At 39.6% G+C, this 20,959-nt stretch overlaps 1 protein-coding gene across 2 annotated transcripts in view; it reads right to left on the reverse strand.

The window, feature by feature from the left end:
- The window catches only part of LOC124168385 (steroid hormone receptor ERR1-like), a 285,285-nt gene that overhangs the window by 40,284 nt on the left and 224,042 nt on the right, over positions 1-20,959 (reverse strand). For both annotated transcript variants that reach the window (XM_046546599.1, XM_046546598.1), the window contains one exon: positions 3,263-3,424. In XM_046546599.1, the coding sequence (XP_046402555.1) occupies positions 3,263-3,418 (156 nt within the window). In that variant the 5' untranslated portion in view covers positions 3,419-3,424. The remainder of the gene's footprint in view (positions 1-3,262; positions 3,425-20,959) is intronic.

Below are 20,959 nucleotides of genomic sequence, written 5' to 3' on the forward strand. Positions count from 1 at the left end.
ATAACGAAAGTATTTCGGCGGTCCATAGGATTTCGTTACAAAGACCTTTCATTGTAAATTAACTGACGCAAGATCTGTGAGTGCAGAGTAATTATTAGAGAAGTGCAAATTTAAATAATATACATTGAATAATCTACAAGCTTTTTGGCCGAATTATGTTTTTATTTTCGAGGGATTCCACTTATGAAAGCAGTGAGTATCCAAAGGGTTGGGGACCAAAAAAGGATCGAAGACCACACGTTGGGTTACTGTCACGTGACAAATCCTCATCAGGCAAATGTCAGGGCAATTTAGAGGGCTTTGACAACAAAATACTTGTAAACATTTACCTACATTCGAAAAATATCACAGAGAGAAAATGTCTTGATGCTTCATGAGAAAATACTATCAGACAGCAATAGTGAGTAGGATAAAATCCCGTGAGTAACAAGAACAGGCTTTTAAACCGTAACATACGCATTCAAATTTAGAATTTTCCGTCCCAAATCCCTATCCCCATCATCAATGTAATACAAATGTGTCGAAAACTTTTATTTAGAACCGAACCGAGCCTAATCTTTTCATTACAACTTTTTCATAAAAAAAAGAATCTCTATAATTTTCAAAGATATCAAGAGCGAACGAAAAAAACCACGCTGAAAACCCTAATTCCAGTCCAAATGAAATATAAAACTTAAATAAAAGTTAGAGCAATAAAAAATAGGGATCGGCGAGTACTCGAAAATTCGAGTCGAGTCGAGTAGTTGGTACTCGACTCGAGTGATTCGAATAGCAATACAAATGTCGAGTCGAGTAGTTTCGGTTATAGAGCTGCCGTGGCCAGTAAGTTCAGAAATCTGCCGACAGGAAGCACTATCATGAAACATTATTACAATGATGCAAATGCTTTTACTCAGGGCTGTTTCCGGTAGTTATAAATAAATATTAAATAGTCTGATAAATATATTTATCAATTAAATTGACCACACGTGAATTTTCATTCACCTCCTAATACTGGCATAATTACCATCAACATTCCTCATCACCTTTTCCTTTTTACATCAAGCTAAGTATTCAGAAAAGAAAATTCACAAAGGGATTTGAAAATGAGAATAAGTTGTGGCATATGTATTATCATATAGCCAGATCCAGAAATGACCAAACTCGACTCGACTCGATACTCGCGAGTAGATTTCAACTCGACTCGAGATTAAAAAAAAGCACTACTCGCACATCTCTAATAAAAAATTAATACCATTTTCATTAAAAAAATATTCACAGCGGGAGGGAAATTTTCTCGCATGATTTATTACCACATATGACTTCGTACGTACGCAAAACAAGGGAATGCACGATTACGCGATAGGGAGTTAAATCGGTCATATAGGCTCAACTTCTAATCTTTAGGTATCAAGTAAATCCCAATTCCCTGGCAAAATCGACGGAATAGGAGCTTTAGGAAGTGGTCCTTTATCAAAGTATGATCACGACTATACTTTACTCTTCTAAACACGGCAAGTGTTAAATCATTCCCTGTCACACGTCTCGCACCCAACGATATTGTATGCACCCATGTTATTTCGCAAGGAAGAGCTTCGGCGCTTGAATTACAGCCACGTGAAACCCAAATCAATCGCTAGAATCAGTTTCGATTCACGTGAGAAGGGCTCCGTGAGAACAAATGAATGGCGGCTGCCTACCTCCACTCCGTTCCAAAAAGATTCCTTTCGTTTTCAGCTATTCTCGCCACCATTGTCTCCATTGGCTCGCTGTCAAGTACCTAATATTACCACGCATCACGTGTGCTTCCACGAAAAAAAACCTTCGGTCTACTTAAGCCTGAATCACGCCAGCATTTTTTTCCGTCCCTCGGACTTAAGTCGATAGGTTTTTAGGGACCAAAAGAGTGATTGCTCGATCCAGAGGCGTAACTATGGGGGGGTGAGGGGATAGATCTCCCCCCAAAAGCCTCAGAGAAATTAAAAAATATTTAAAACTATTATCTGGTTAGGACATATAATAACTACACCTGATTAAAGTTAAAGATTATTTATTAATGATGTAAAATGTATTAGCAGGAATATCATTCTCCAAAAATTTCCCCGTTGCATGGGGTGGGGTTGCCCCCGCCCACTAGCCTCCCTCCCCCCCCCGCCCCCCCTAAAGCATATTCCTAGTTACGCCACTGGCTCGATCCATCATTTCCTGAATCACACGGTCATTCCGACCGACCACCGCGCCTTACTTAGCGGTTTGTTTTATGCGTAAATTTTTCATACTACCACGTGCAATGGTTCCTGAAACATCGAATTAATACATCGAATCCAGTGCCTAGACCTGGTCATCACTGCCCAAATCAAAAGCAGATTGCTAAGTTGGACTGTTAGCAAGAGAGAGAACAGGGTTTAATACACAAACGCATTGCATAGAGGAGGCAGTAGCTCGTCCCATTGAAGCTTCATTTTTGTAGCCACTTCGGGGCCATTTTAATGGATTTCCAAAAATGTCCGTAACGGACGATTATGTGGTAGCGGTCTATTTAACCCCATTATTAACTGTGAAATGAACAGCATGAAACTGAAAAGCATGAAAGTTAAGAATTTCATGGATCACAAAACATCACGACTATGAACATCGGCAAACAGCCCTGATTGTAGCTTATTTATACATGACATTCGGATCACTCTGCCCGTCAGCGACGCGAGTGGTAAATTTTGTAAAGCCATTTAAATGCGCGGAGGGAACATCTAGAGGCAGATTGGATAGTTCTCTATTCTAATATTCGTGGTCATGATGGGAGTAGTTACTTTTTCACAGGAAAGATGACCACTGAGGCGACCACGATTATGTTCGGCAGACTCAAGTGTTACAGGATACGAGAAGATCAAATGCAGCACCAGACGATTACAGGACGGGTTTATTATACCAATACCGTTTGCAATCCACTATGGTCAAAGAAAAAATTTGCACACTCCGGATTCAAATGCTGGAGCATCATCATCAGGTGCTATATTTCAAATGATCAGCAGTAAGAAGTATCGCAATCCCTCCCATCTGTGTTGCTAACGTATAAAAGGTCGCGATACTTCTTAATGCTTGTTATTTGAAATATACTTAGCACCTGATGATGATGCTCCACCATTGAAATCCGGATTGTGCAAGTTACTGGTATAATAAATGGAATTCCACAAAGTGAGCATATTACCATTTCATTCATTTAGGGCAGGCAAGGCAGGTGAGGCAAGGAGCCCACAAAATGAGAGGTAGGGCGATTGGTACTCACGTCCGCTTGGATGACGGTGGTGGTGGGCGAGTAGAGGTTGCTGTTGGAGGAGGAGCATGGCTGGAAGGCGCCGCCCGACGCCACCGACGCCTCCTCCTCCTTCTTGATGTGCTGCGGCAGCATCACACCGCCTCCGCCGCCCTCCTCCGACATCATGGATACCTAAAACAAGAGAGAAACGCAAGCCGTGAATACATCTCATCAAGATCTGAAGAATACCACTGAACTGAATTACTACATAACTGACGATTTCAGTCTGGAAAGTGTGATACCTTTCCACTATGGAAAATGAAATAATTAACTTTGTAAGGTTCACTTATGTATTTGAAAAGGCACGACCAGGGTTTCGTAAAATAGTTCCTTGACGATGCAAGTATGTTATGAAACCCGGGTCAAGAAGCTCTTTCAAATGTATTAGTGAACCTAACAAAGTTTATTCTTTCGTGGACTACTGCAGTTGACGCCTTTTAACCAACGACGGGTCGTAGGGGTGATTTCGAAAAAAAATAGAAAAATATTCACATTTTCTGTGTTTTTTCGTATAGAGCTACGAAATTTTCACAATACCATACTTTGGCAGTCTTAAATCTAAACGGATTGATCAGACGCCAATCTAACGTCGCGACGGCGGAGGAAAAAGGCGAGCCAGTATTCAGAAATGGTTTCGTTCCCGTAGAAATCGAATCTATACTCTAATCTTCAGTCATGCATATAAATTCCCTTGTAAAGAAATATATAGAAAACTTAAGAACTCATGACGATAAAAGGAGTAGAGAGGAAGCTGTGAGGATTTACATCAGAAAAAAAATGACAAGCATGCGAACAATCGTTACAATTAAAACACTTAGGATAAAATAAGGCTTTCGAAAACAAAAAATAATGTAACAATCGAAGCTTGCAGAAGTCAAGGAAAATCGGCGACAGATTGGTTGCACTTGTAAGCGATCGAAGAGGCTTTTTTGTTACGTGAACGGAAATTTTTCACTCGACTTCAAACACAATCCTCATACACCAAACATGCAAAAGAAATCCTTAATCTTTTCCATAGAAACACTTTGATTTAAGGTCATCAATATGTTTCAAACTTACTTTTCCCCAGTAGAGAAATATTACAGAACGGTAGATCGATGTCATCCATCGAAGTCCAGCAATACAACAACGGTGGTATCAAGACACACACTAATTAAGGTGGCAGTCCGGGGATGGAAATCGATATCATTGAAAAATGACACGCTCACATATTCTTCCCAGAGGATCACTGCGTTACTGAAATAACAGCATTCTCTCCGGTCCCAGGATCCACATTAAAAACACAACAGTAGGTTAAGGAATTAGAACAACACCACAGAACCAACACAAGAAGAGCGTAGTGTTCACCACCTTAAGACTCTTCCATGTTCGGATGCCTCACTCTAAATGAGATTCTTTACTATCATAATTAGCCGTGAAAGTGGACTCAAAAGATTAAAACATAAGAGATCGTGTCCAAATTGAGAACTCCGATGATTCTACAACAGAGCACACACAAAAAGATAAGGCTCCAAACTAGAATGGAACTTGGACAGGCACTTCTGCGCTGAAGATAAGGAGTGTCATAAACTGGAAAAGGGGACCAATCAAAAGCCTTGATCATATAATATCGAACGTTAACAACATAAACTGGGATGAGTCAATGACATAAACCCTCGTAAAATCGAAATTGGGTGGACTAGTGATTAGGATGAGGAAATCAATCAAAAACAGAATTCTGTGTATATACCCCGAGACTTTGAGGAATTGGTATTGGATTCCTGAATCCCTGAAGACGATGGGCGAGTTGTCCATCGAAACGTTGGAAGGAGAAATGGAGGACCTAACCCGGTGCGAAACCCGAGAAAACTTCACTGCAATTGTTCGCCGGGAAAAAACAAAAAATTATAATTAAGATAAATATTTTGCCGAACGAGTAGGTATGAGAATTCGTTTTTCCCCCGAACATTTAAGGACTTTAATGAATGCTGAATTGCTTAATGAATTTCGTGAGATGCTTTAATGAATTTCGTGAGATGACGAAATTACGCCCGAATGAAATTTCGGAGAGAAATAATCTGAAATATAACAGTACATGATGATTTAAAATAAGAATGTTTCGGAATGCAAAAAGATGACTGACTCTGAGTGCTTTAATAAATCTATAGTGCGAATGCGCACCAAGGATGAAATACGCCACGAAAAATTCATTTGGCTTAGACGGGATTCTAACACGGATCTCCTGATTGCCGATAAAATATGCATGCTACCATTTACACCACCATACTGAACGGCATATCATACCCAACCGGTAGTCGGGATATCAGGGGTTCGAATCCCGGCTTAGCTAAACGATTTTTCCTCGGCGAATTTCAGCCTTAGTACCCAATGAGATTGTTTACAAATTATTTTAAAATTTCGATCTTGATACAGTTCGAAAAATAAAGAGACTAGCATGATTCCGTTTTTAAATCAGTCGCCCACCTCTCCAGCTATTCGCGGAGAAAATTCATCGAGGTTGACCCTTCCACAGACACGTTGCTGACGTCACGAACTCATGCCAACCACATCTCAGTTACTTCTCCATCGTTTGCGAGGGTTGCGAGAATTTCACTACCATTTACACTCATATGGGCGACTCCTTTCCTCAATGAAAGGTTCTCCCTGCACAAGTAAATAAACCAGACCTGTAATGACATCACCAATTCATGAAAATTAGGAGGCAATTCTCGATAATTCTTATTTCTAACTTACGAGAGAATGGTTTAAATGGGATGGTTATTTTCGTTGCAACTAATCCTTTTCCTTCCATTTACCGCTTTGTACATTTATTTTAATAATTGTAATTGTGGGTGTTATTAAAATGACCCCATTGAGTGCTCTCAAAAGTGCAAAATCGGGTTAGTGGAATGACCCGATGGAAAGTGCAATTACTGCTGTTTTCGGGAAGATATACATACATTAAATGAAATAAATCACAAATATCTTATTTGCAATAAAAATATTTCTTAGAGATAGCATAGAGTAAGAAGTACTTACTCTATCGTGATGGTTATGTTAAAAAATTTTTAACCGAATTTCAGCTATGAATCTCTGAGGAATAGCATTACATGATGATTTTAAACAAGACTATTTCCGAATGCAAAAAAAGTGTCTAGTCACGATAATAAACAAAGCGCATAAGTTTCACTGCCACCGTTCTGACCTTGGACCTGAGAGATTTCATGGCAACACGATTAGATACGCTATGCCGGTAATCGTCCATAAATATTCACTTGAATAAGCTTGGCTAGGAGATAAAGCTTGATTTTGAGAAAAAAATCAGTCGATTTTTTCCCGTTCTTTTATTAGCAATTATGTAAGGACAAGGATTCGAGAAAGCAAAGGCTTGAAATTAGAGCTACAATATTCATCTTATTTCTACAGCAATCCAAAATATAGTGCCTTCTAATGTAACACGTAGATAGAGAATAAGCTGACAGAATTCCTACACTTATAAAGGTAGAGGTAAATTCGAGATAAATGATACTACGATTTTCCATTATCATTAAAGTGATTCATTCCAATTAGATAAAAATCACCTCAAAGATACTTAAACTTCATCGGGGCCTTATCACAATATGATACGAAAAATATAACTCCAAGTCACATTATCACCTGGCTGGATAAGATGATTTGCGATAAAAAAAGATTTAAAGCAGTTAACAATAGCCTCATTAATATAATACCGTGACACCGAGTCGTTGGGTAATAGGGTTACCGGCTATAATATGAATGACCTCGACTTAAATTAGGTCGTTGCATACGCATTTGGGTTGTTCCATCAGACCCATAATCCCCCCGCATAAGAATTTTCTCCACTGCGCGATATAGGGCTCCGGGGATCAATTATGCATGAGATCTTGAGGACATGCTCTAATTTCGAGCGCATGATTAAATACGTGTCATCGATAGCATGCATAATCGGGTGGTTGTGCGAAAAGCGAAAATTCTAACCTCAAAAATATGAAAAAAAAAAGATCCTATGGCGAGCGATTCGATAGCCAAACCATTCCCCCAACATTAATAAGCAATGGTGTTTGAAAGAAAATAAGTGAAAGGTCCACGTCCATTTGATCTTGAGAGCATAAACATCCGGCAAAGCATAGCAAAAATAATATTTTCCTTGGCTGAGTCCCCGTGTGTTGTGTTAAGGGTGCCAGCGTCATCATCGAATGTTGGGATCCTCAACATAGTCCAGGAAATGAAGCTAAAAAAAGGGTAAAACTTTGCAATTTTTGCAAACTGAATTTATTTGCAAAAAAATTATGGATTAGGCTAATCTTGCCCTCTACTTCAAAATAGATACAATATTCCGATGGGCGCTTTTTATTTTTAAGGGGTGAAAACTACCGCTAAATGCTAAAACTTCATTTTAAGCTTATCATGGGTAAAATTGCGCTTGGATTAGTTTAAAAATTACTATTTTATGCTGTGAAACATAATTTCAGAGTATTTCAACCCTTAAAAATAAAACCTTATTAGGAGTTAATGTAATAAAAAATGTCTACCCCCGCAGTAAAAACGCAAGTCGGCATCATATAGAGTTTGATCCATGGTCCATCCCTTACCTACTGTCAAATTTTCAAGTAAATTGATGAAGTTAGAAAGAAAAAATAGCAAACAAAAGTGCTTCATTTCCTTGGGCTAACGATGATGTGGCGATAACCCATACCTTCGAATAAAAAAGGGTAAAAAAATGCCAGTTTGGCATTTAAAAAAATGAAAACAATTTTAAAAAGATATTGGAAATGAAAAAAATCAATAATAAATACTCAAATTTCAGAATACAAAAATGTATTCAGCTACAATTTATAATATGTCACTATTAGTTAATAAAAATTTTTATTGTTCAATTCTCAAATTGTTATACTTGATTCATTTTTCACACAAACCACATTTAACACCGCAAACTCAAACATATGCGCTAAAATTCACCGTCTAAGAGAACTGACTTGTTAGGGTGGTCATTCGACACACCGGTACGGCATTATCAAACGCGCCATCAACGCGGTCATGAAATCGTGAGTTACGACCAAAACTATTTTAAATTTACTTTGTACTTCAAGATATCTTTGATATCCACCACGTCCTTCTCTGGCTTATAGTGTTCTACAAATCTCTTTCTTGCCCTATTCATCGGTACACCTCGTTTCCTCCATTTTATATTCATCTTATTTCTCAGGCAATCCCAAATACATTACCTTCAACTGTAGTAGGCGGGCAGACAAAAAGCTGACATGAACCTCACGGTGAGACAAGCAAGTCCTGTAACATCCTTCAATGCTTTAAACGGCCAAATTAGAACAACTCTACCCAGGTTTGCGAGTGGGTCACTGGGACGATTAAGACCTCAGAATGGATTGTCTGGCAGTGTTCACACCCCCGAGAACAAAACGATTACGAGCGTGGTCGGGATGGCTCAAGTAAAAAAAAAAAGAGCGGAGACAAGCGTGGAAGGGGTAGGGGGTTGGAAGAAGCACGCCCCGGAGAGAGGCACGCTTGGTCCCCTTTGAATGAGACACGCCTCGACGAGCATTTCCACGTGCGTGACTTTCCCACGCGCCGACGCCGTGACCACGGTCCGTGCACGGAGGATACGCGCGACAAAACCCCGGCCACGACCATGCTCCGCTGCGGAAAATCACGAAACACCACAACCCGCCCTCCCCTCTTCCTATGGGCACCGACAACTCCACTCTTGATTTTTTCCCAGTGGCGTAAGAAAGGAATTGTGACAAACTGACATCACTCGACAGTCTTCAGCCGGATTAGACCTGCATCACACGATCATTTCCTTCCGTCCCTCAGAGCGGTAGCTCCAACGATAGGTTTTCAGGGATCAAAAGAGTGATCGCTCGACCCATCATTTTCTGAATCACACGGTCATTCCCACCATCCCTTTTACCATCGATTATTCCGTTACTTTCCGTACTTACAAATGTCCTTCAATTATTTCTTCATGTCTCTGCGTAACAAAAGATTTTTTATTTATGCATAGGCTTGGAAAACTCAATAAATAACTTATAATTATCATTATAACAACAGCCAAAAGGGACGTACCAAGTGATGGAAAAAGGGATGGGATTCCCATCCCTGGAGCCTTTCCGGAAAATTATTGAGTGAAACGGTCATTTTCCGCCATCATTGGAGCGATCGCTGAAGCTGTCCCTTGGAAAGCATGGTAAAACTGATCGTGTGATTCAGGCTTTATCATGGACAGGTATCTAACCTCCTTCTCGATTGGTCTTTTTTGGGCAAATTACTCCATTAATACCCCTAATAGACTATCACTCTGAAATGTTCAGTATACATGATGAAGTCGAGCATTATCAAACATATGCCTGGAACTCAATTTTGGAAATTTTACCTTTTCATTATTCTGTCTCTCAATAATTCAGTCAAATTATTATCAGATGTATTTTTTTTGATAGTTGAGATACAGGCAAATGTTGAACAGAGTCTACTCTTATTACCCTGAAAAATAGCACACATTTATAACCAAAATGAAGTCCTTTACGATAAATAGCATCAACGCCTTAGGTGAGCCCACCTCTAAGCATTTATTTAAGCCGTGAATGTTAAGGGGTTAGCTCACAACTGTTTACAGTAACCCTAAATACAGGGGTATACCACATTAAAAATCAGACGTTCCTATTTAAACAACAGCTTTAAATAGCGATTCTTCATATTGGTTTAACTATTACTTATATTTCTTTTTTCTACCAGGCCTACTAAAAGGCAACGCTGAGTATTTAGTCATCAATGAAGCGAAAAGACAGCTGGGTTGCAGAAGCATTCAAGTTCCCTATTGACTTATCGTGCCCAAATGAAGATAGGTGTGCATGTAGTTTTCAACATTATAAAAATTCAATCTATAAATACAAAAACTAATCATTTTATCCCGTTCATGGATAAGTAATAAATTAAAACGGCAAATTCATACTTTTAACGTGCGTCTTTATTGAAATCAATTTTTTAAATGCGTAATTTCCCATTTTCATCACGGGCAGCAGTCGGAAGCAAGCTATTTGATGAATTTACCTCGGAAAATATAATTAATACCACGACAATTTCTATTCCGTGTCCATCGGACGGTTAACGGTCCAACTACTTTCTCATAAATATATTCTACATGTGAAAGTGAGTAATTAAAATTTCCACATAGAGACATGAGACTTCTTGATAAAACTACCCTATAACAACAATTGACATCATCACGTAGAAACAGTAGTGCAGCATTTCATTAGCTATATTAAAGCATTTCATCTGCCATTCACCTCGTTATTCCGAATCTATTAAACCATGTACGATCAGCGATATTTTAATTACAGTGAAGGAATAAAAACGAAATTTATCCTATTTACCTACTTCCATCAAATACTCATCAAATCTCATCAAAGGACTCATTGCATATACTTAATGTCACTTTGAAAGATTCCATATCTGGAGTTATTATCTCAAATCATTCACAATTGGTGTAAATAGTATACTATATTGATAGGCTAAGGTACAGCTGAACCCAAACTAAGCCAATGGACGGTAATTATGGGCGTGGGCAAGAGTCTACCGTTCGATAAGAATAGACTTATAATTAGCAATAAAACACAATTCGTTACTTCAACGATATATTTCAAAAATATCGACTGGTTTTTGCTTCTACGCCCTATCAAGTGAAGTTTTAAAAGAAATTTAAAAAAATGTACTTGTATTTGAATTATTGAATTGAATATATGAATTGAATTTGCATTAAATGCTGAAGTCATCGTTGGGAAGACGTATAAAAGAAAGCAAGGCTATGCTGGAGCAAGTATTCGATAAGTTTTTAGTGCTTAAATGCACTCCTATCAAGTGAATTTTGAAAAGAATTTTTTTTAAATGTACTTGATTAGGTAACCGCCGAATCCGGTTGGTATTTTTATTATATTGTGGAAGTAAAGAAGAGTCTTTTATCGCTAATATGGAACCCTTCCACCACGTACAAGCTTAAAGTTTCGATTTAATTCGACTGACAATTAATCTCAAAGGCGGCTTTCGTCCTTCTTTTGCCCATTCATGGAAAAACTTCTTTCGCAGTCACCACTTTCTCGCTATTCCTAAGCACTTTTTTCAATTCACAATGTAGCCTATTCCCTTTCATTCTATCCATAAATCATATTTTCCCCATTTCCCTCCCTCGACTACCCAACATTCTACCCTCCAACACTGTTCGTGATCTTCATGGTGACTCTCCGGTGAAAGTTTTTACTGCACCAATTAAAAAAGTAATGCTAAAAAATACCCGATAATCATATAAACGCCACTTTTCTCAGCATATCAGAATCGCTCGCATACTCGCATCATCGCTTAATTATTAGGTACCAACAAGGCGCCGCGGAAAAATGAACCAACCCTCATCCAAAGACCTTAATCCGCCCCGGTATGGGAAACGGGTTAGTAGCATTACGGGATGAGGGGGGAAACTACTTTATATGTTTTATATTCAAGAGAACCACGCCCACATATAAACAGGCTGTCAAGGACGTGACAGTGGAATAGCCAAAGCAGAAAAGGCGTTCCTCGAAAAGAAGAGTCTCTTAACAGCTGGGAAGACAAGCGCGTAAGTAGGGAAGACATTTACTGTCAATTAAATTTGGAGCATTCTTCTTTATGTTAATGAGGCATGGATGATGGCAGCAGCAGATAATTCAGGGTTTGAAAACTTCCGAAATCTCGGAAGAAAGGTAAAGTTCGATTTCGAATTCCATCAAGTTATTGCATATTACCCCTACGTATGTAGTCAACTGAGTGAATTTATTTATTTTTTTATGGATACTTTAATGTTCATTTAGTGTTAGAAGAAGATACTCAGTTTTTTCACATTGTTGTGAATTATTTGTTACCTTTGTGTCCATTTTCAAGGCACACCTTGTAATTTAATTCTATGTTCTAAAGGAGTTCAGACTCCTAGATCAATAAATGAATTTATTAATTTATTATTTATTTATCACCAAGGCGCCGCGTACTGTAATAGCCACCCCTCCACCGAAATATGATATTAACCTGCCTCTTTCGATACCCCTACTTTTGAAAAATTTGTCCCTGGGTTGCAACTTTCAGTATCAATTCCGTGTGGTAGGCGCCCTTCAGCACACAACAAATCAACGCGGAAGATGTGAAGACTCCCAACGTTCCCTTCGTTGGGAGAGTCAGAGAGTCTTTCCCCTTCCATTGTTGCGTCACAGCACGATTGAGGGGGGAGGGGAGTGTCGGCAATGCTAGCCAATGCCTCGTCTTCACTCTTTCCCCGCCCTCCCCTCGAGTCGTGAGAAAAACTTTCCTCCTCCTCCGTGGAGCTCCGTTCGCCGTGAAGGTGGCCGCCGAGTTCCCCCGCCCATGAGACCATCACCTTGACATTGAAAGCAGCCGCGAGCCAGCAAGACTCGCAATGAGATCCTATTCCTTGGGTTCAATCCACCTTGACGAGACATTTCCGACAGAGAGAATTGAGTAAGAGATTAGATGAGGCCACCACTATCCCCGAGAACGAAGGGGATGCATTGGTATCATGAGATATACGACCGCAAGCCACAGATTAACAACTTCTTTAATACATGTCTTCGATGAAGTGTTATCAAATAGTAAATAAAGCTATTGAGATAAGAAGTAAATACAATGTTAAGGAATTCATGCACAGTAAGAACATTTATCTCTTTAAATGTATTCTATCAAGGTTTCCATTGAGTAACAACTTAAGAAGCATTCTGACAGCCTCCCCTTCCTTCATATACTTCCCTCTTCAATTCATAATAAGGCCTACTCCCTTTCTTTCAATCTAAAAAATCCTTCTCTCTTCTTTCCTCTCCCTCGTTTACCTAACATCCTACCCTCTAACACTGTTTTCAACATCTCCTTCCCGCTAGGTACTCGCTCCATCCATACCTTCTGTCTCCTCCGTATCTCATCTAAAAGTTGCCTCTCCTCACCCACTATGTCCGGAATTCCGTCGTTCCATTTTTCTTCACTCTCACATCTCGAACGCCTCGAGTTTTCTCTCGTCCTCTTTCCTCAGTGTCCACGTTTCCGCACCGTAGAGAGCTACACTCCAAATCAAACAATTCACTAACCTTTTCTTTAAAATCTTACATAACGATTCCAAGTTAATCTTACGTGATTACTGCGATAAGTTCTTATTATAGTATTCTACCGATTTAGGTAGGTTTCCATGGAGTACTAAAAAAGTAATCTGGGAGCCTCCCTTTCATTCCAGCACTGCCTTCTTCAATTCCCTGTAAGACCTACTCCCTTTCATTCTATCTAAAAATCCTATTCTCTTCCTTCCCCTCCCTCGTTTACCTAACATTCTACCCTCTAACTCCGTTTTCAACATCCCATCCCCGCTAAGTACTCGCTCCATCCAAACCTTCTGTCTCCTCCGTATCTCATCTAAAAGTTGCCTCTCCTCACCCACCATGTCAGGAACTTCGTCCTCCTCGTCTCTCCTCCTATCTGTCTACTCCACCTTCTTAATTTTTCTTCGCACCAACATCTCTGACGTCTCCAGTCTTCTCCAGTCCTCCTTCCTATGCGTCCATGTTTCCGCATATTAAAGCGCTAAATTCCAGAACACTCCATGCCCAAAGTCGCGCGACTTCAATAAAAAAATCGACAAAATAAAAATAAAATATTAATACTACTATTTCTTAGAGAAACCTCAAGAATATTTGGCAGGCTTCAGTTTTCATGACCACAAATGCTTAAGTTCACCTCAGGGTTACGATAGATATTATTAACTAAATGATGAACTTGTCACATTTCAAGAACCTGAAATTTAATACTGTTTTCACAATAAAATTTCAATAGCTATTGCAGAGAAAATTGAACTTGATGCTAGCAGACTAGAGGCCCATTTATCGAGGGTCTATGAAAAGCCCTTTCTCTAGGATTGTTGACCTAGTTCAAGCCCGAGGATAATAGGTCGCAACCCCGGCCTTGAAAATACAAAGTTAAGCTAGCAAGAAATATGCAGACATGCCAGTATCATCGGAAGCTATATGCTTGAACTAGTAATTGGTATAATACAGGTCGGATACCTCAACAGATGCGGAGTCCAGCCACGTTTTTTCAGTGAAATACTACTTCCTATTTGTGTCTCAGAGTCTAAACATTATTATATTATGTAACAGAGCCTAAAATTTATTTTTCTTTACGACTCCACCCTAACGATGGATTTTATTGATGCGTTCCTATCCAATTCTGGCAGACAAGCGGGAGTCCTAGTACACTTTCACCTTCCCAAGAAGTCTTAAAACCGATTCTAACTACGCCTCTGATCATAAAGTAACAAACCTAGCATATGTTCATACAGCCTGCAATGCTTGGTCCCAGATATATTTCACTCCTTGGTTCACTTGGAATCGTAGAATGCCAAAAATCGAATGAAACGAGCTTTAAAGCCCGTTTCACTCGACAGAGATACAGAAGCACTCTTGTATGTTGTACACACTATGTAAACAAGAGCGCTTACGGTGGCTGCACATTTGGAGAAAGCCGAGGCCAATACTTAAACACCAACTTTATCATTACTATGGGAAATGGTAAAATGTTTGCAAATGAAATATGTATTAACAAATCTGTTTTCATAAAAATCCTAACACTTTTCCGTCTTAGAAGTGAGAAATTTAATGGGAATTATATTTCCAATCTAAATAAATAGCATGAAAACCAACGCCGTCGTCATAGTCTGCTAAACGATACTATCACGAAATCTTAGATTTCGTCTTTCCAATCTTGATCCCATGCGCAGATCCGAAAGTTGATTTCTCCTACCTTTACTCTGAAAAATCGCCTACCGTGTCACATACGGCGAGGAAATAATATCAGGAGTAATACCGTCCACAACTTGGCGATGAAATTCTCCACAAAGGTCGCAACATATTTGAGAGAAAGGAGAGGAGACGAATAACAAGGAAACCAAGTTATGACTTTAGCCGAGAAAAATAAACTTTATTTTCCCGCACAACATGTTAGCACTTTTCACGACATCCGTCTCCAGAATTCCAATCTATTTTAGATGACTCATCACCTCTTGCAATCAAAAATGCTTGTTGGGTGAAAGAGAGTCTCTATATTCTCAAGGTGAAAATTGAACACACCTCCAGATATAGCTTGAGGAGCACTCAATCTTAATCTCTACAACCATCCATCCATCAGTTCGCTGAGATAAAAAGTGACATGATAAGGAGATGAAAATGCCTGGGCTTGCTGGGGAGATTGAGGCTTTTCAAGGACGCCAAAATAAAGAAGAATAATTACCGTGACGCAACACTAAGAACAGTCTGGATCATATAATGTTGATACTTGATGTGAGAACATACTAAGGGAAACAGGGGCGCAGCTAGGAATTAAGGCTAGGGGGGGGGGGGATTTTTAAGCGCAACAAATACTTACGGGTGTGGAGGTATTGCATAACCAACAGGGTAAGCAGGAGTTGCGGGGGCCCTCCTCCAGAAAAATTAGAAGATTAATGGTTCAAAATTGCGAGTTTTACGGCTTTCTGAGGGATATTTGATAAATCCTAACGCTATTCTATAAGTAATACTGATCCAAATAAGCAAAATGGATTAAACTTAAAAATTTCTCAGAGCGCTGGGGAGGGGTTTTATCCCCCAAAACCCCCCCTCGCTGCGCCACTGAAGGGAAATATTACGTGCTGTACCAACGCCACCTAAAGTAAACTTTACCTAAAGTAAACGCCACCTAAAGTAAACTTTACTTTAGGTGGCGTTGGCAGTACCATGAAACTTAAATAATGGGGAATTTTCACATTTTTTGAAAACTCTGTCAAAATGTAGTAAACCTCTAGGAAAGAATATCTACCGGGGGAAATTTCAATACTAGCGTTAGTTTTCAAGATATTAATGGTCAAAGTGGAGGAGTGGGGGGTGCGAACGAAAGTAGTGAGTCCAAGAGGAGTGACGTCATTTCTCCCCAAACAGAGTTGCTAACGTCCGAGGCGTGGAGTTTCGAGATTGTTGCGGTATACGTATGCCAGGAAGACGGTATGTTTACCTACGTGAAGTGCTGTTTATAATATCGAATAATAAATATTGTGTGGTGCCTATGCGTTCAAATACATCTCGAAATTCTAATAAAATATTTGTCCTTATGTCGAATAGTAAAGCGAGAAGAAAGAAGTGGGTTAAGGCGATGAAGAGGAAGAACGATCTGTCGACGAAAACGACGGGATTTATTCGTGAAGATCACTTTACCTTAAGTAATTACGACAGAATTATGCTGAGAAATGACTTGAGCGTGTGGTGCGGAGGACGTGCAGTTGCCCTGTTCGCGCAGTACCCGCCTGTCGCTTGCATGCTGTTTTTGCTGAGTTATCGTGGGTTGACGGCCCTCGTAGCACCCGATGTCTTATAATTATTGTATGTTTTGAATTCGTCAATGATTAATCATGATAAGAATACTTAAAGGGTGCATACAGTAGGCTACCCTCCCTCTCCCCGAAATCAATTGATTCACATGCATAGTATTCCAACTGAACTCCCTCGAAACCATATTTGCAGTGCATAATTTGTAAGAAACTCACTGATGCATAATCACTACCTCCTCCAATCAACTGACTTAAAGCCATAGGAGGAAATACAACCTGAGGAAGTGGTGGAAAGTCGAGGTCAGGAACAGTTATGTCAATTGAAACCAGAATTAAAAATTGTTGGTGTTCAGAAAAGAAACCTGTTTCCGCCAATGCTGCTACTTCTCCTATGAATATGACAAGTGACTGACATGGAATCAGACAGGGAGATATGTAGCCAAAGGGTCAAGTATATTGTGTTTTTCTTGGAAAAAAGGCAGCATTGTATTTAAGTGTAGATTGTGAAAATTATTTTAATGTCAATAGGCTATCAGGAAAGACTGGGGTACCTGTTCCTTCTAATAACCTTCTACCTCCTACCTCCTAATAACCTTCTGACGAAGTTAACCATATCTTGCGGACGCCAACGTACTACGGAAGATCAGATCATATAAATAAAATAAGTGAGATAGATTGCAGAACAGACAGATTCCGAATGTCATTTTTTCCACGATCAATAAGAGATTATAACGGAAGCAGTAGAACGCGTAAATAGATTGCATGACTTGTAGTGTAGCCTACTAACCTCTGTAAAACTTACTGCATGTTTCTGAATTTCTATTCTATATTCTATTTCTAACAGCATATAGTAGTATAGTTTGTTATTATACGGGACGTTTCTTGGACGGTGTGGTGTGCATGTGGGAGTCCAAATGCATGCTGCATGCTGGTGATTGATCACCCCCTGCCAAACACCCTAGAGGTGGCTCGCAGGGTAATTTGTAGATGTAGATGTAGATGTTATTGCTATGTTCAGGAAAATTAGACTCAACAAATCCTTCAATATTTTAGCCTAGAAGATCTCAATGTCTCACCCTCGACAGCGGCACGATATTTCTCTGCTTCCATTATTCCGGTGGCTAGTCTTTTGAAAAATCTAGTTTTTTGGGTTGACAAAAATAAGATGTTGCTTAATATGCCAATTCCCTTTTCTGCTCGCAATTCGCATGTAGAGTCAACTATTGATTGTTTAGAAATAGGCATTGAAAAACCAGGTAACCCAATTTGGCAAAGTTTAACCTGAATTGGAGCATAAAAAAATTGATCAGTACTCACTGCAGTGAGTGACATTTTCTTTTTTATGGATCTAAACTCAATCAAAAAAAATAAATCATATGATTCTTCTTTAGAAAATTTCATTTCGAGGGGTAATGGTGGCCGGGCAGTATATAGTGTCCATCGCATAGACTGGTTTTCTTGAGCAAATTCTAAAAGGCTGTAGGGTAAAAGTAGATCGCTCATTCAAACTAACTGTTCACTCATTCAGTGGTAAAATTTGAGAGTTAATTAGACCACCAAGAGTTTCCAAGAATGTAGAGAGCTCTCAAGATGAAGTTAAGCTAACTAAGCAAATAGAAAGCTTTAGGACCCATGTGGAGAGAGTATTAAGACAGGTCAGGGAATACAAGTTGCTTGTCCTTCATTCCTGCATTGACTGCTTTAAAAGACAATCACTTCTACCATAACGATATTCGGGCCCTGCCTCAATGATGTGGAAATTTTTTAGGAAGCGACGGATTATACTTTGAATGATTCATTTATAACCTTTTTTAAATAGAGATTTATTTTTCATTTAAAAAGCAGCGAGAGATTAGTTGCGCACCTAATACTATTTAACATAAATGATTGAATTTTGTCATACGTTTGCTAAATAGCTTATAATTATTTTGTAGGCATCTAATAGAAGTTTCATTGCTAACATTAAAAGCTGTATTATCTTATGCTTATGCCTATCGTTAAGCAGCCACTATAAAAGCGGCTCCAAAAGTGCATAACCTGTCAAAACCTGTACACACTTCAGACAGTATGCATACAGAACACACCTTAAAACTGTCCATAGTATGATGTGCATAATGTGTACAGAAAAATTACCTTAAATATGTGCACAGAAAGCATTTCACAACATACTGAATCAAAAAGCTGATATCATACAGAAAGCAAAAAATCATAACTTGTACCATATAAACTATATTTGCACTAACTAGATGCATCAACATTTCATGCAGAAATTTTCAACGGAGGCCGAGTAGCTACTTCTGTATTCGTAAAAGCTGGTCCAGTAATGACATAATAAACTTGAAAAACTTACCGCGAAGCCTTCACTTCTCTAAATTCTGCAGCCAAAAAGTCTGGGTTACTATTAAAATATAATGCCATCATTATGGAATTCACCTCTGGGAGATTATCGCAACAGCCTTTTCACGAAACCGTCTTCCATTTCGCATAAATTCGATATACTCTTGTTCTACGAATACAGAAAATGGATAAAATATACTTGACGTGACTAAATAACGTCATAAAATGTCTGAGAGAAAACACGGATTAAAAAAATACCGAAATATTCACTTACTCAACGACTGCTTCATTGTAGCTTCTGCGGCCGTACATGCAAAACGAAAACGCCGTAGGGAGAAATGACGTCACCAACAATCAGAGCTAACTTCGCGTTTGCAGACGCATTTCACTGTTTTAAATGAATTTCATGATAAAATCAATGATTTACGGGAAGTTTGATTGGTGAAAATGGATTCCTGACGAAAATTGCTATAAGAATCATATATTATTTTGATGAAAAAAATTTCATGCAACTTCCCCATTATGTTGCCACGTGCACAATAAGGAAAATAGATATGATATCACAGTCTCGATGAAAGTTGGGGCAAAAAAACCTCTCGAAGTGTGATTAAAGTTAAATGAAAGGGAGGATTTAAAAAATGCACACGTTCAAGTTAGAGATTCCTGCTAAAGGACAAAAGAGTATGAGGGCTCAAGGGGATCCCTTCGAGGATACAACGCACCGGGGCCGGGAACCAAGCCCGTGGCTTATACGCCCGATCACCCGGGGAGGGGCTGGAGAGGAAGGGAATAGGAAAGAGGCGCCGCCGCGACAGGAGCCCGACGACGCCCCTGGGAAAGGATAGGAGCGGAAGGAACGGGACGGGGAAAACACCTAAACGCTATAGAAGCGAAGAGGGCCCTACTATAAGCGAAACCCGGCAACCCATTAATATTCTAACGATCTTGGAAGATCATTCTATGAGGAAGAAGAATCCAACGATCAAATCGTTAGATAGATGCCTGCTTTTTTACTAAATACACTCTGTTGTTTGTCGAGATATGAAGGAATCAATTAACTCAAACACCACTAATTTCGGAAAACTAGCGTACCCTTTATGACCGTTTACATGGTATATGTGATGTAGGATCTGCAGCAATCCTGGCTTGAACTAAAAGTGAAGGCTCCATGGATTTTCCACTGTATTAACTGGCCGTGTTCATCGTGTTCGGGGCTTACTCAGCCCTTGATCGAAACGTCAACAGATACATACCAATAAACCTGCCCAAAAACCCTCAGTAATAGCACATGTATACTACACATTTTCATGCATCGGAAATATATTTAAAGGAAAATACAAAATGAAATCGAAATGGAAAATTTTCAGTCAAGGAATTTGTGTCGCGTTCGTATCAAAATATAATATAACTGGACGCGTGAGTTACGTGGCAACACAGGTTTCGACCTTGATAAGAGATATCCATGCGATTGAACAGCCGGGCTTGAAGCGGCGAAACCTTGAACTTCACCGCAATGCTGTGTTTTGACGGCTGGGATCTAAACGAACGGGTGAACATTGTGCAGAGCTCAAAGCAGAGCCGCCTATGTGATAACAGACTGATAAGACCGGACGATTCCCACGTCGTGAGGCCCTACTTAAAGCCGCCGCCGCGCCGGCTGGTTGGTTACAAATATCGCGGTCATCTTCCGTCGACCGAGACTTCCGGGGAGCTACACTTCGGCGTGGGCGTGTGCAAACTGAGGAAATACCTTTCACACACAACACACCACGTGGTCGATGCGGTAAGCTTTGGTGTTTCGGAAAGTCCTTAAGCAGAGGGCTCGATAATCGCAGCGGAAAGCGTGCAGCTCAAAAAGTAATGGCAGCGTAATTTTGCTTTATATTTTCATGGAAACGGTATGCTATTCTTTACATAGGAAAAAAAACTATCGTATGGACCATAAATTC

The sequence above is a fragment of the Ischnura elegans genome, chromosome 11 (genome assembly GCF_921293095.1).
Source record: "Ischnura elegans chromosome 11, ioIscEleg1.1, whole genome shotgun sequence".
Taxonomy (NCBI): domain Eukaryota; kingdom Metazoa; phylum Arthropoda; class Insecta; order Odonata; family Coenagrionidae; genus Ischnura; species Ischnura elegans.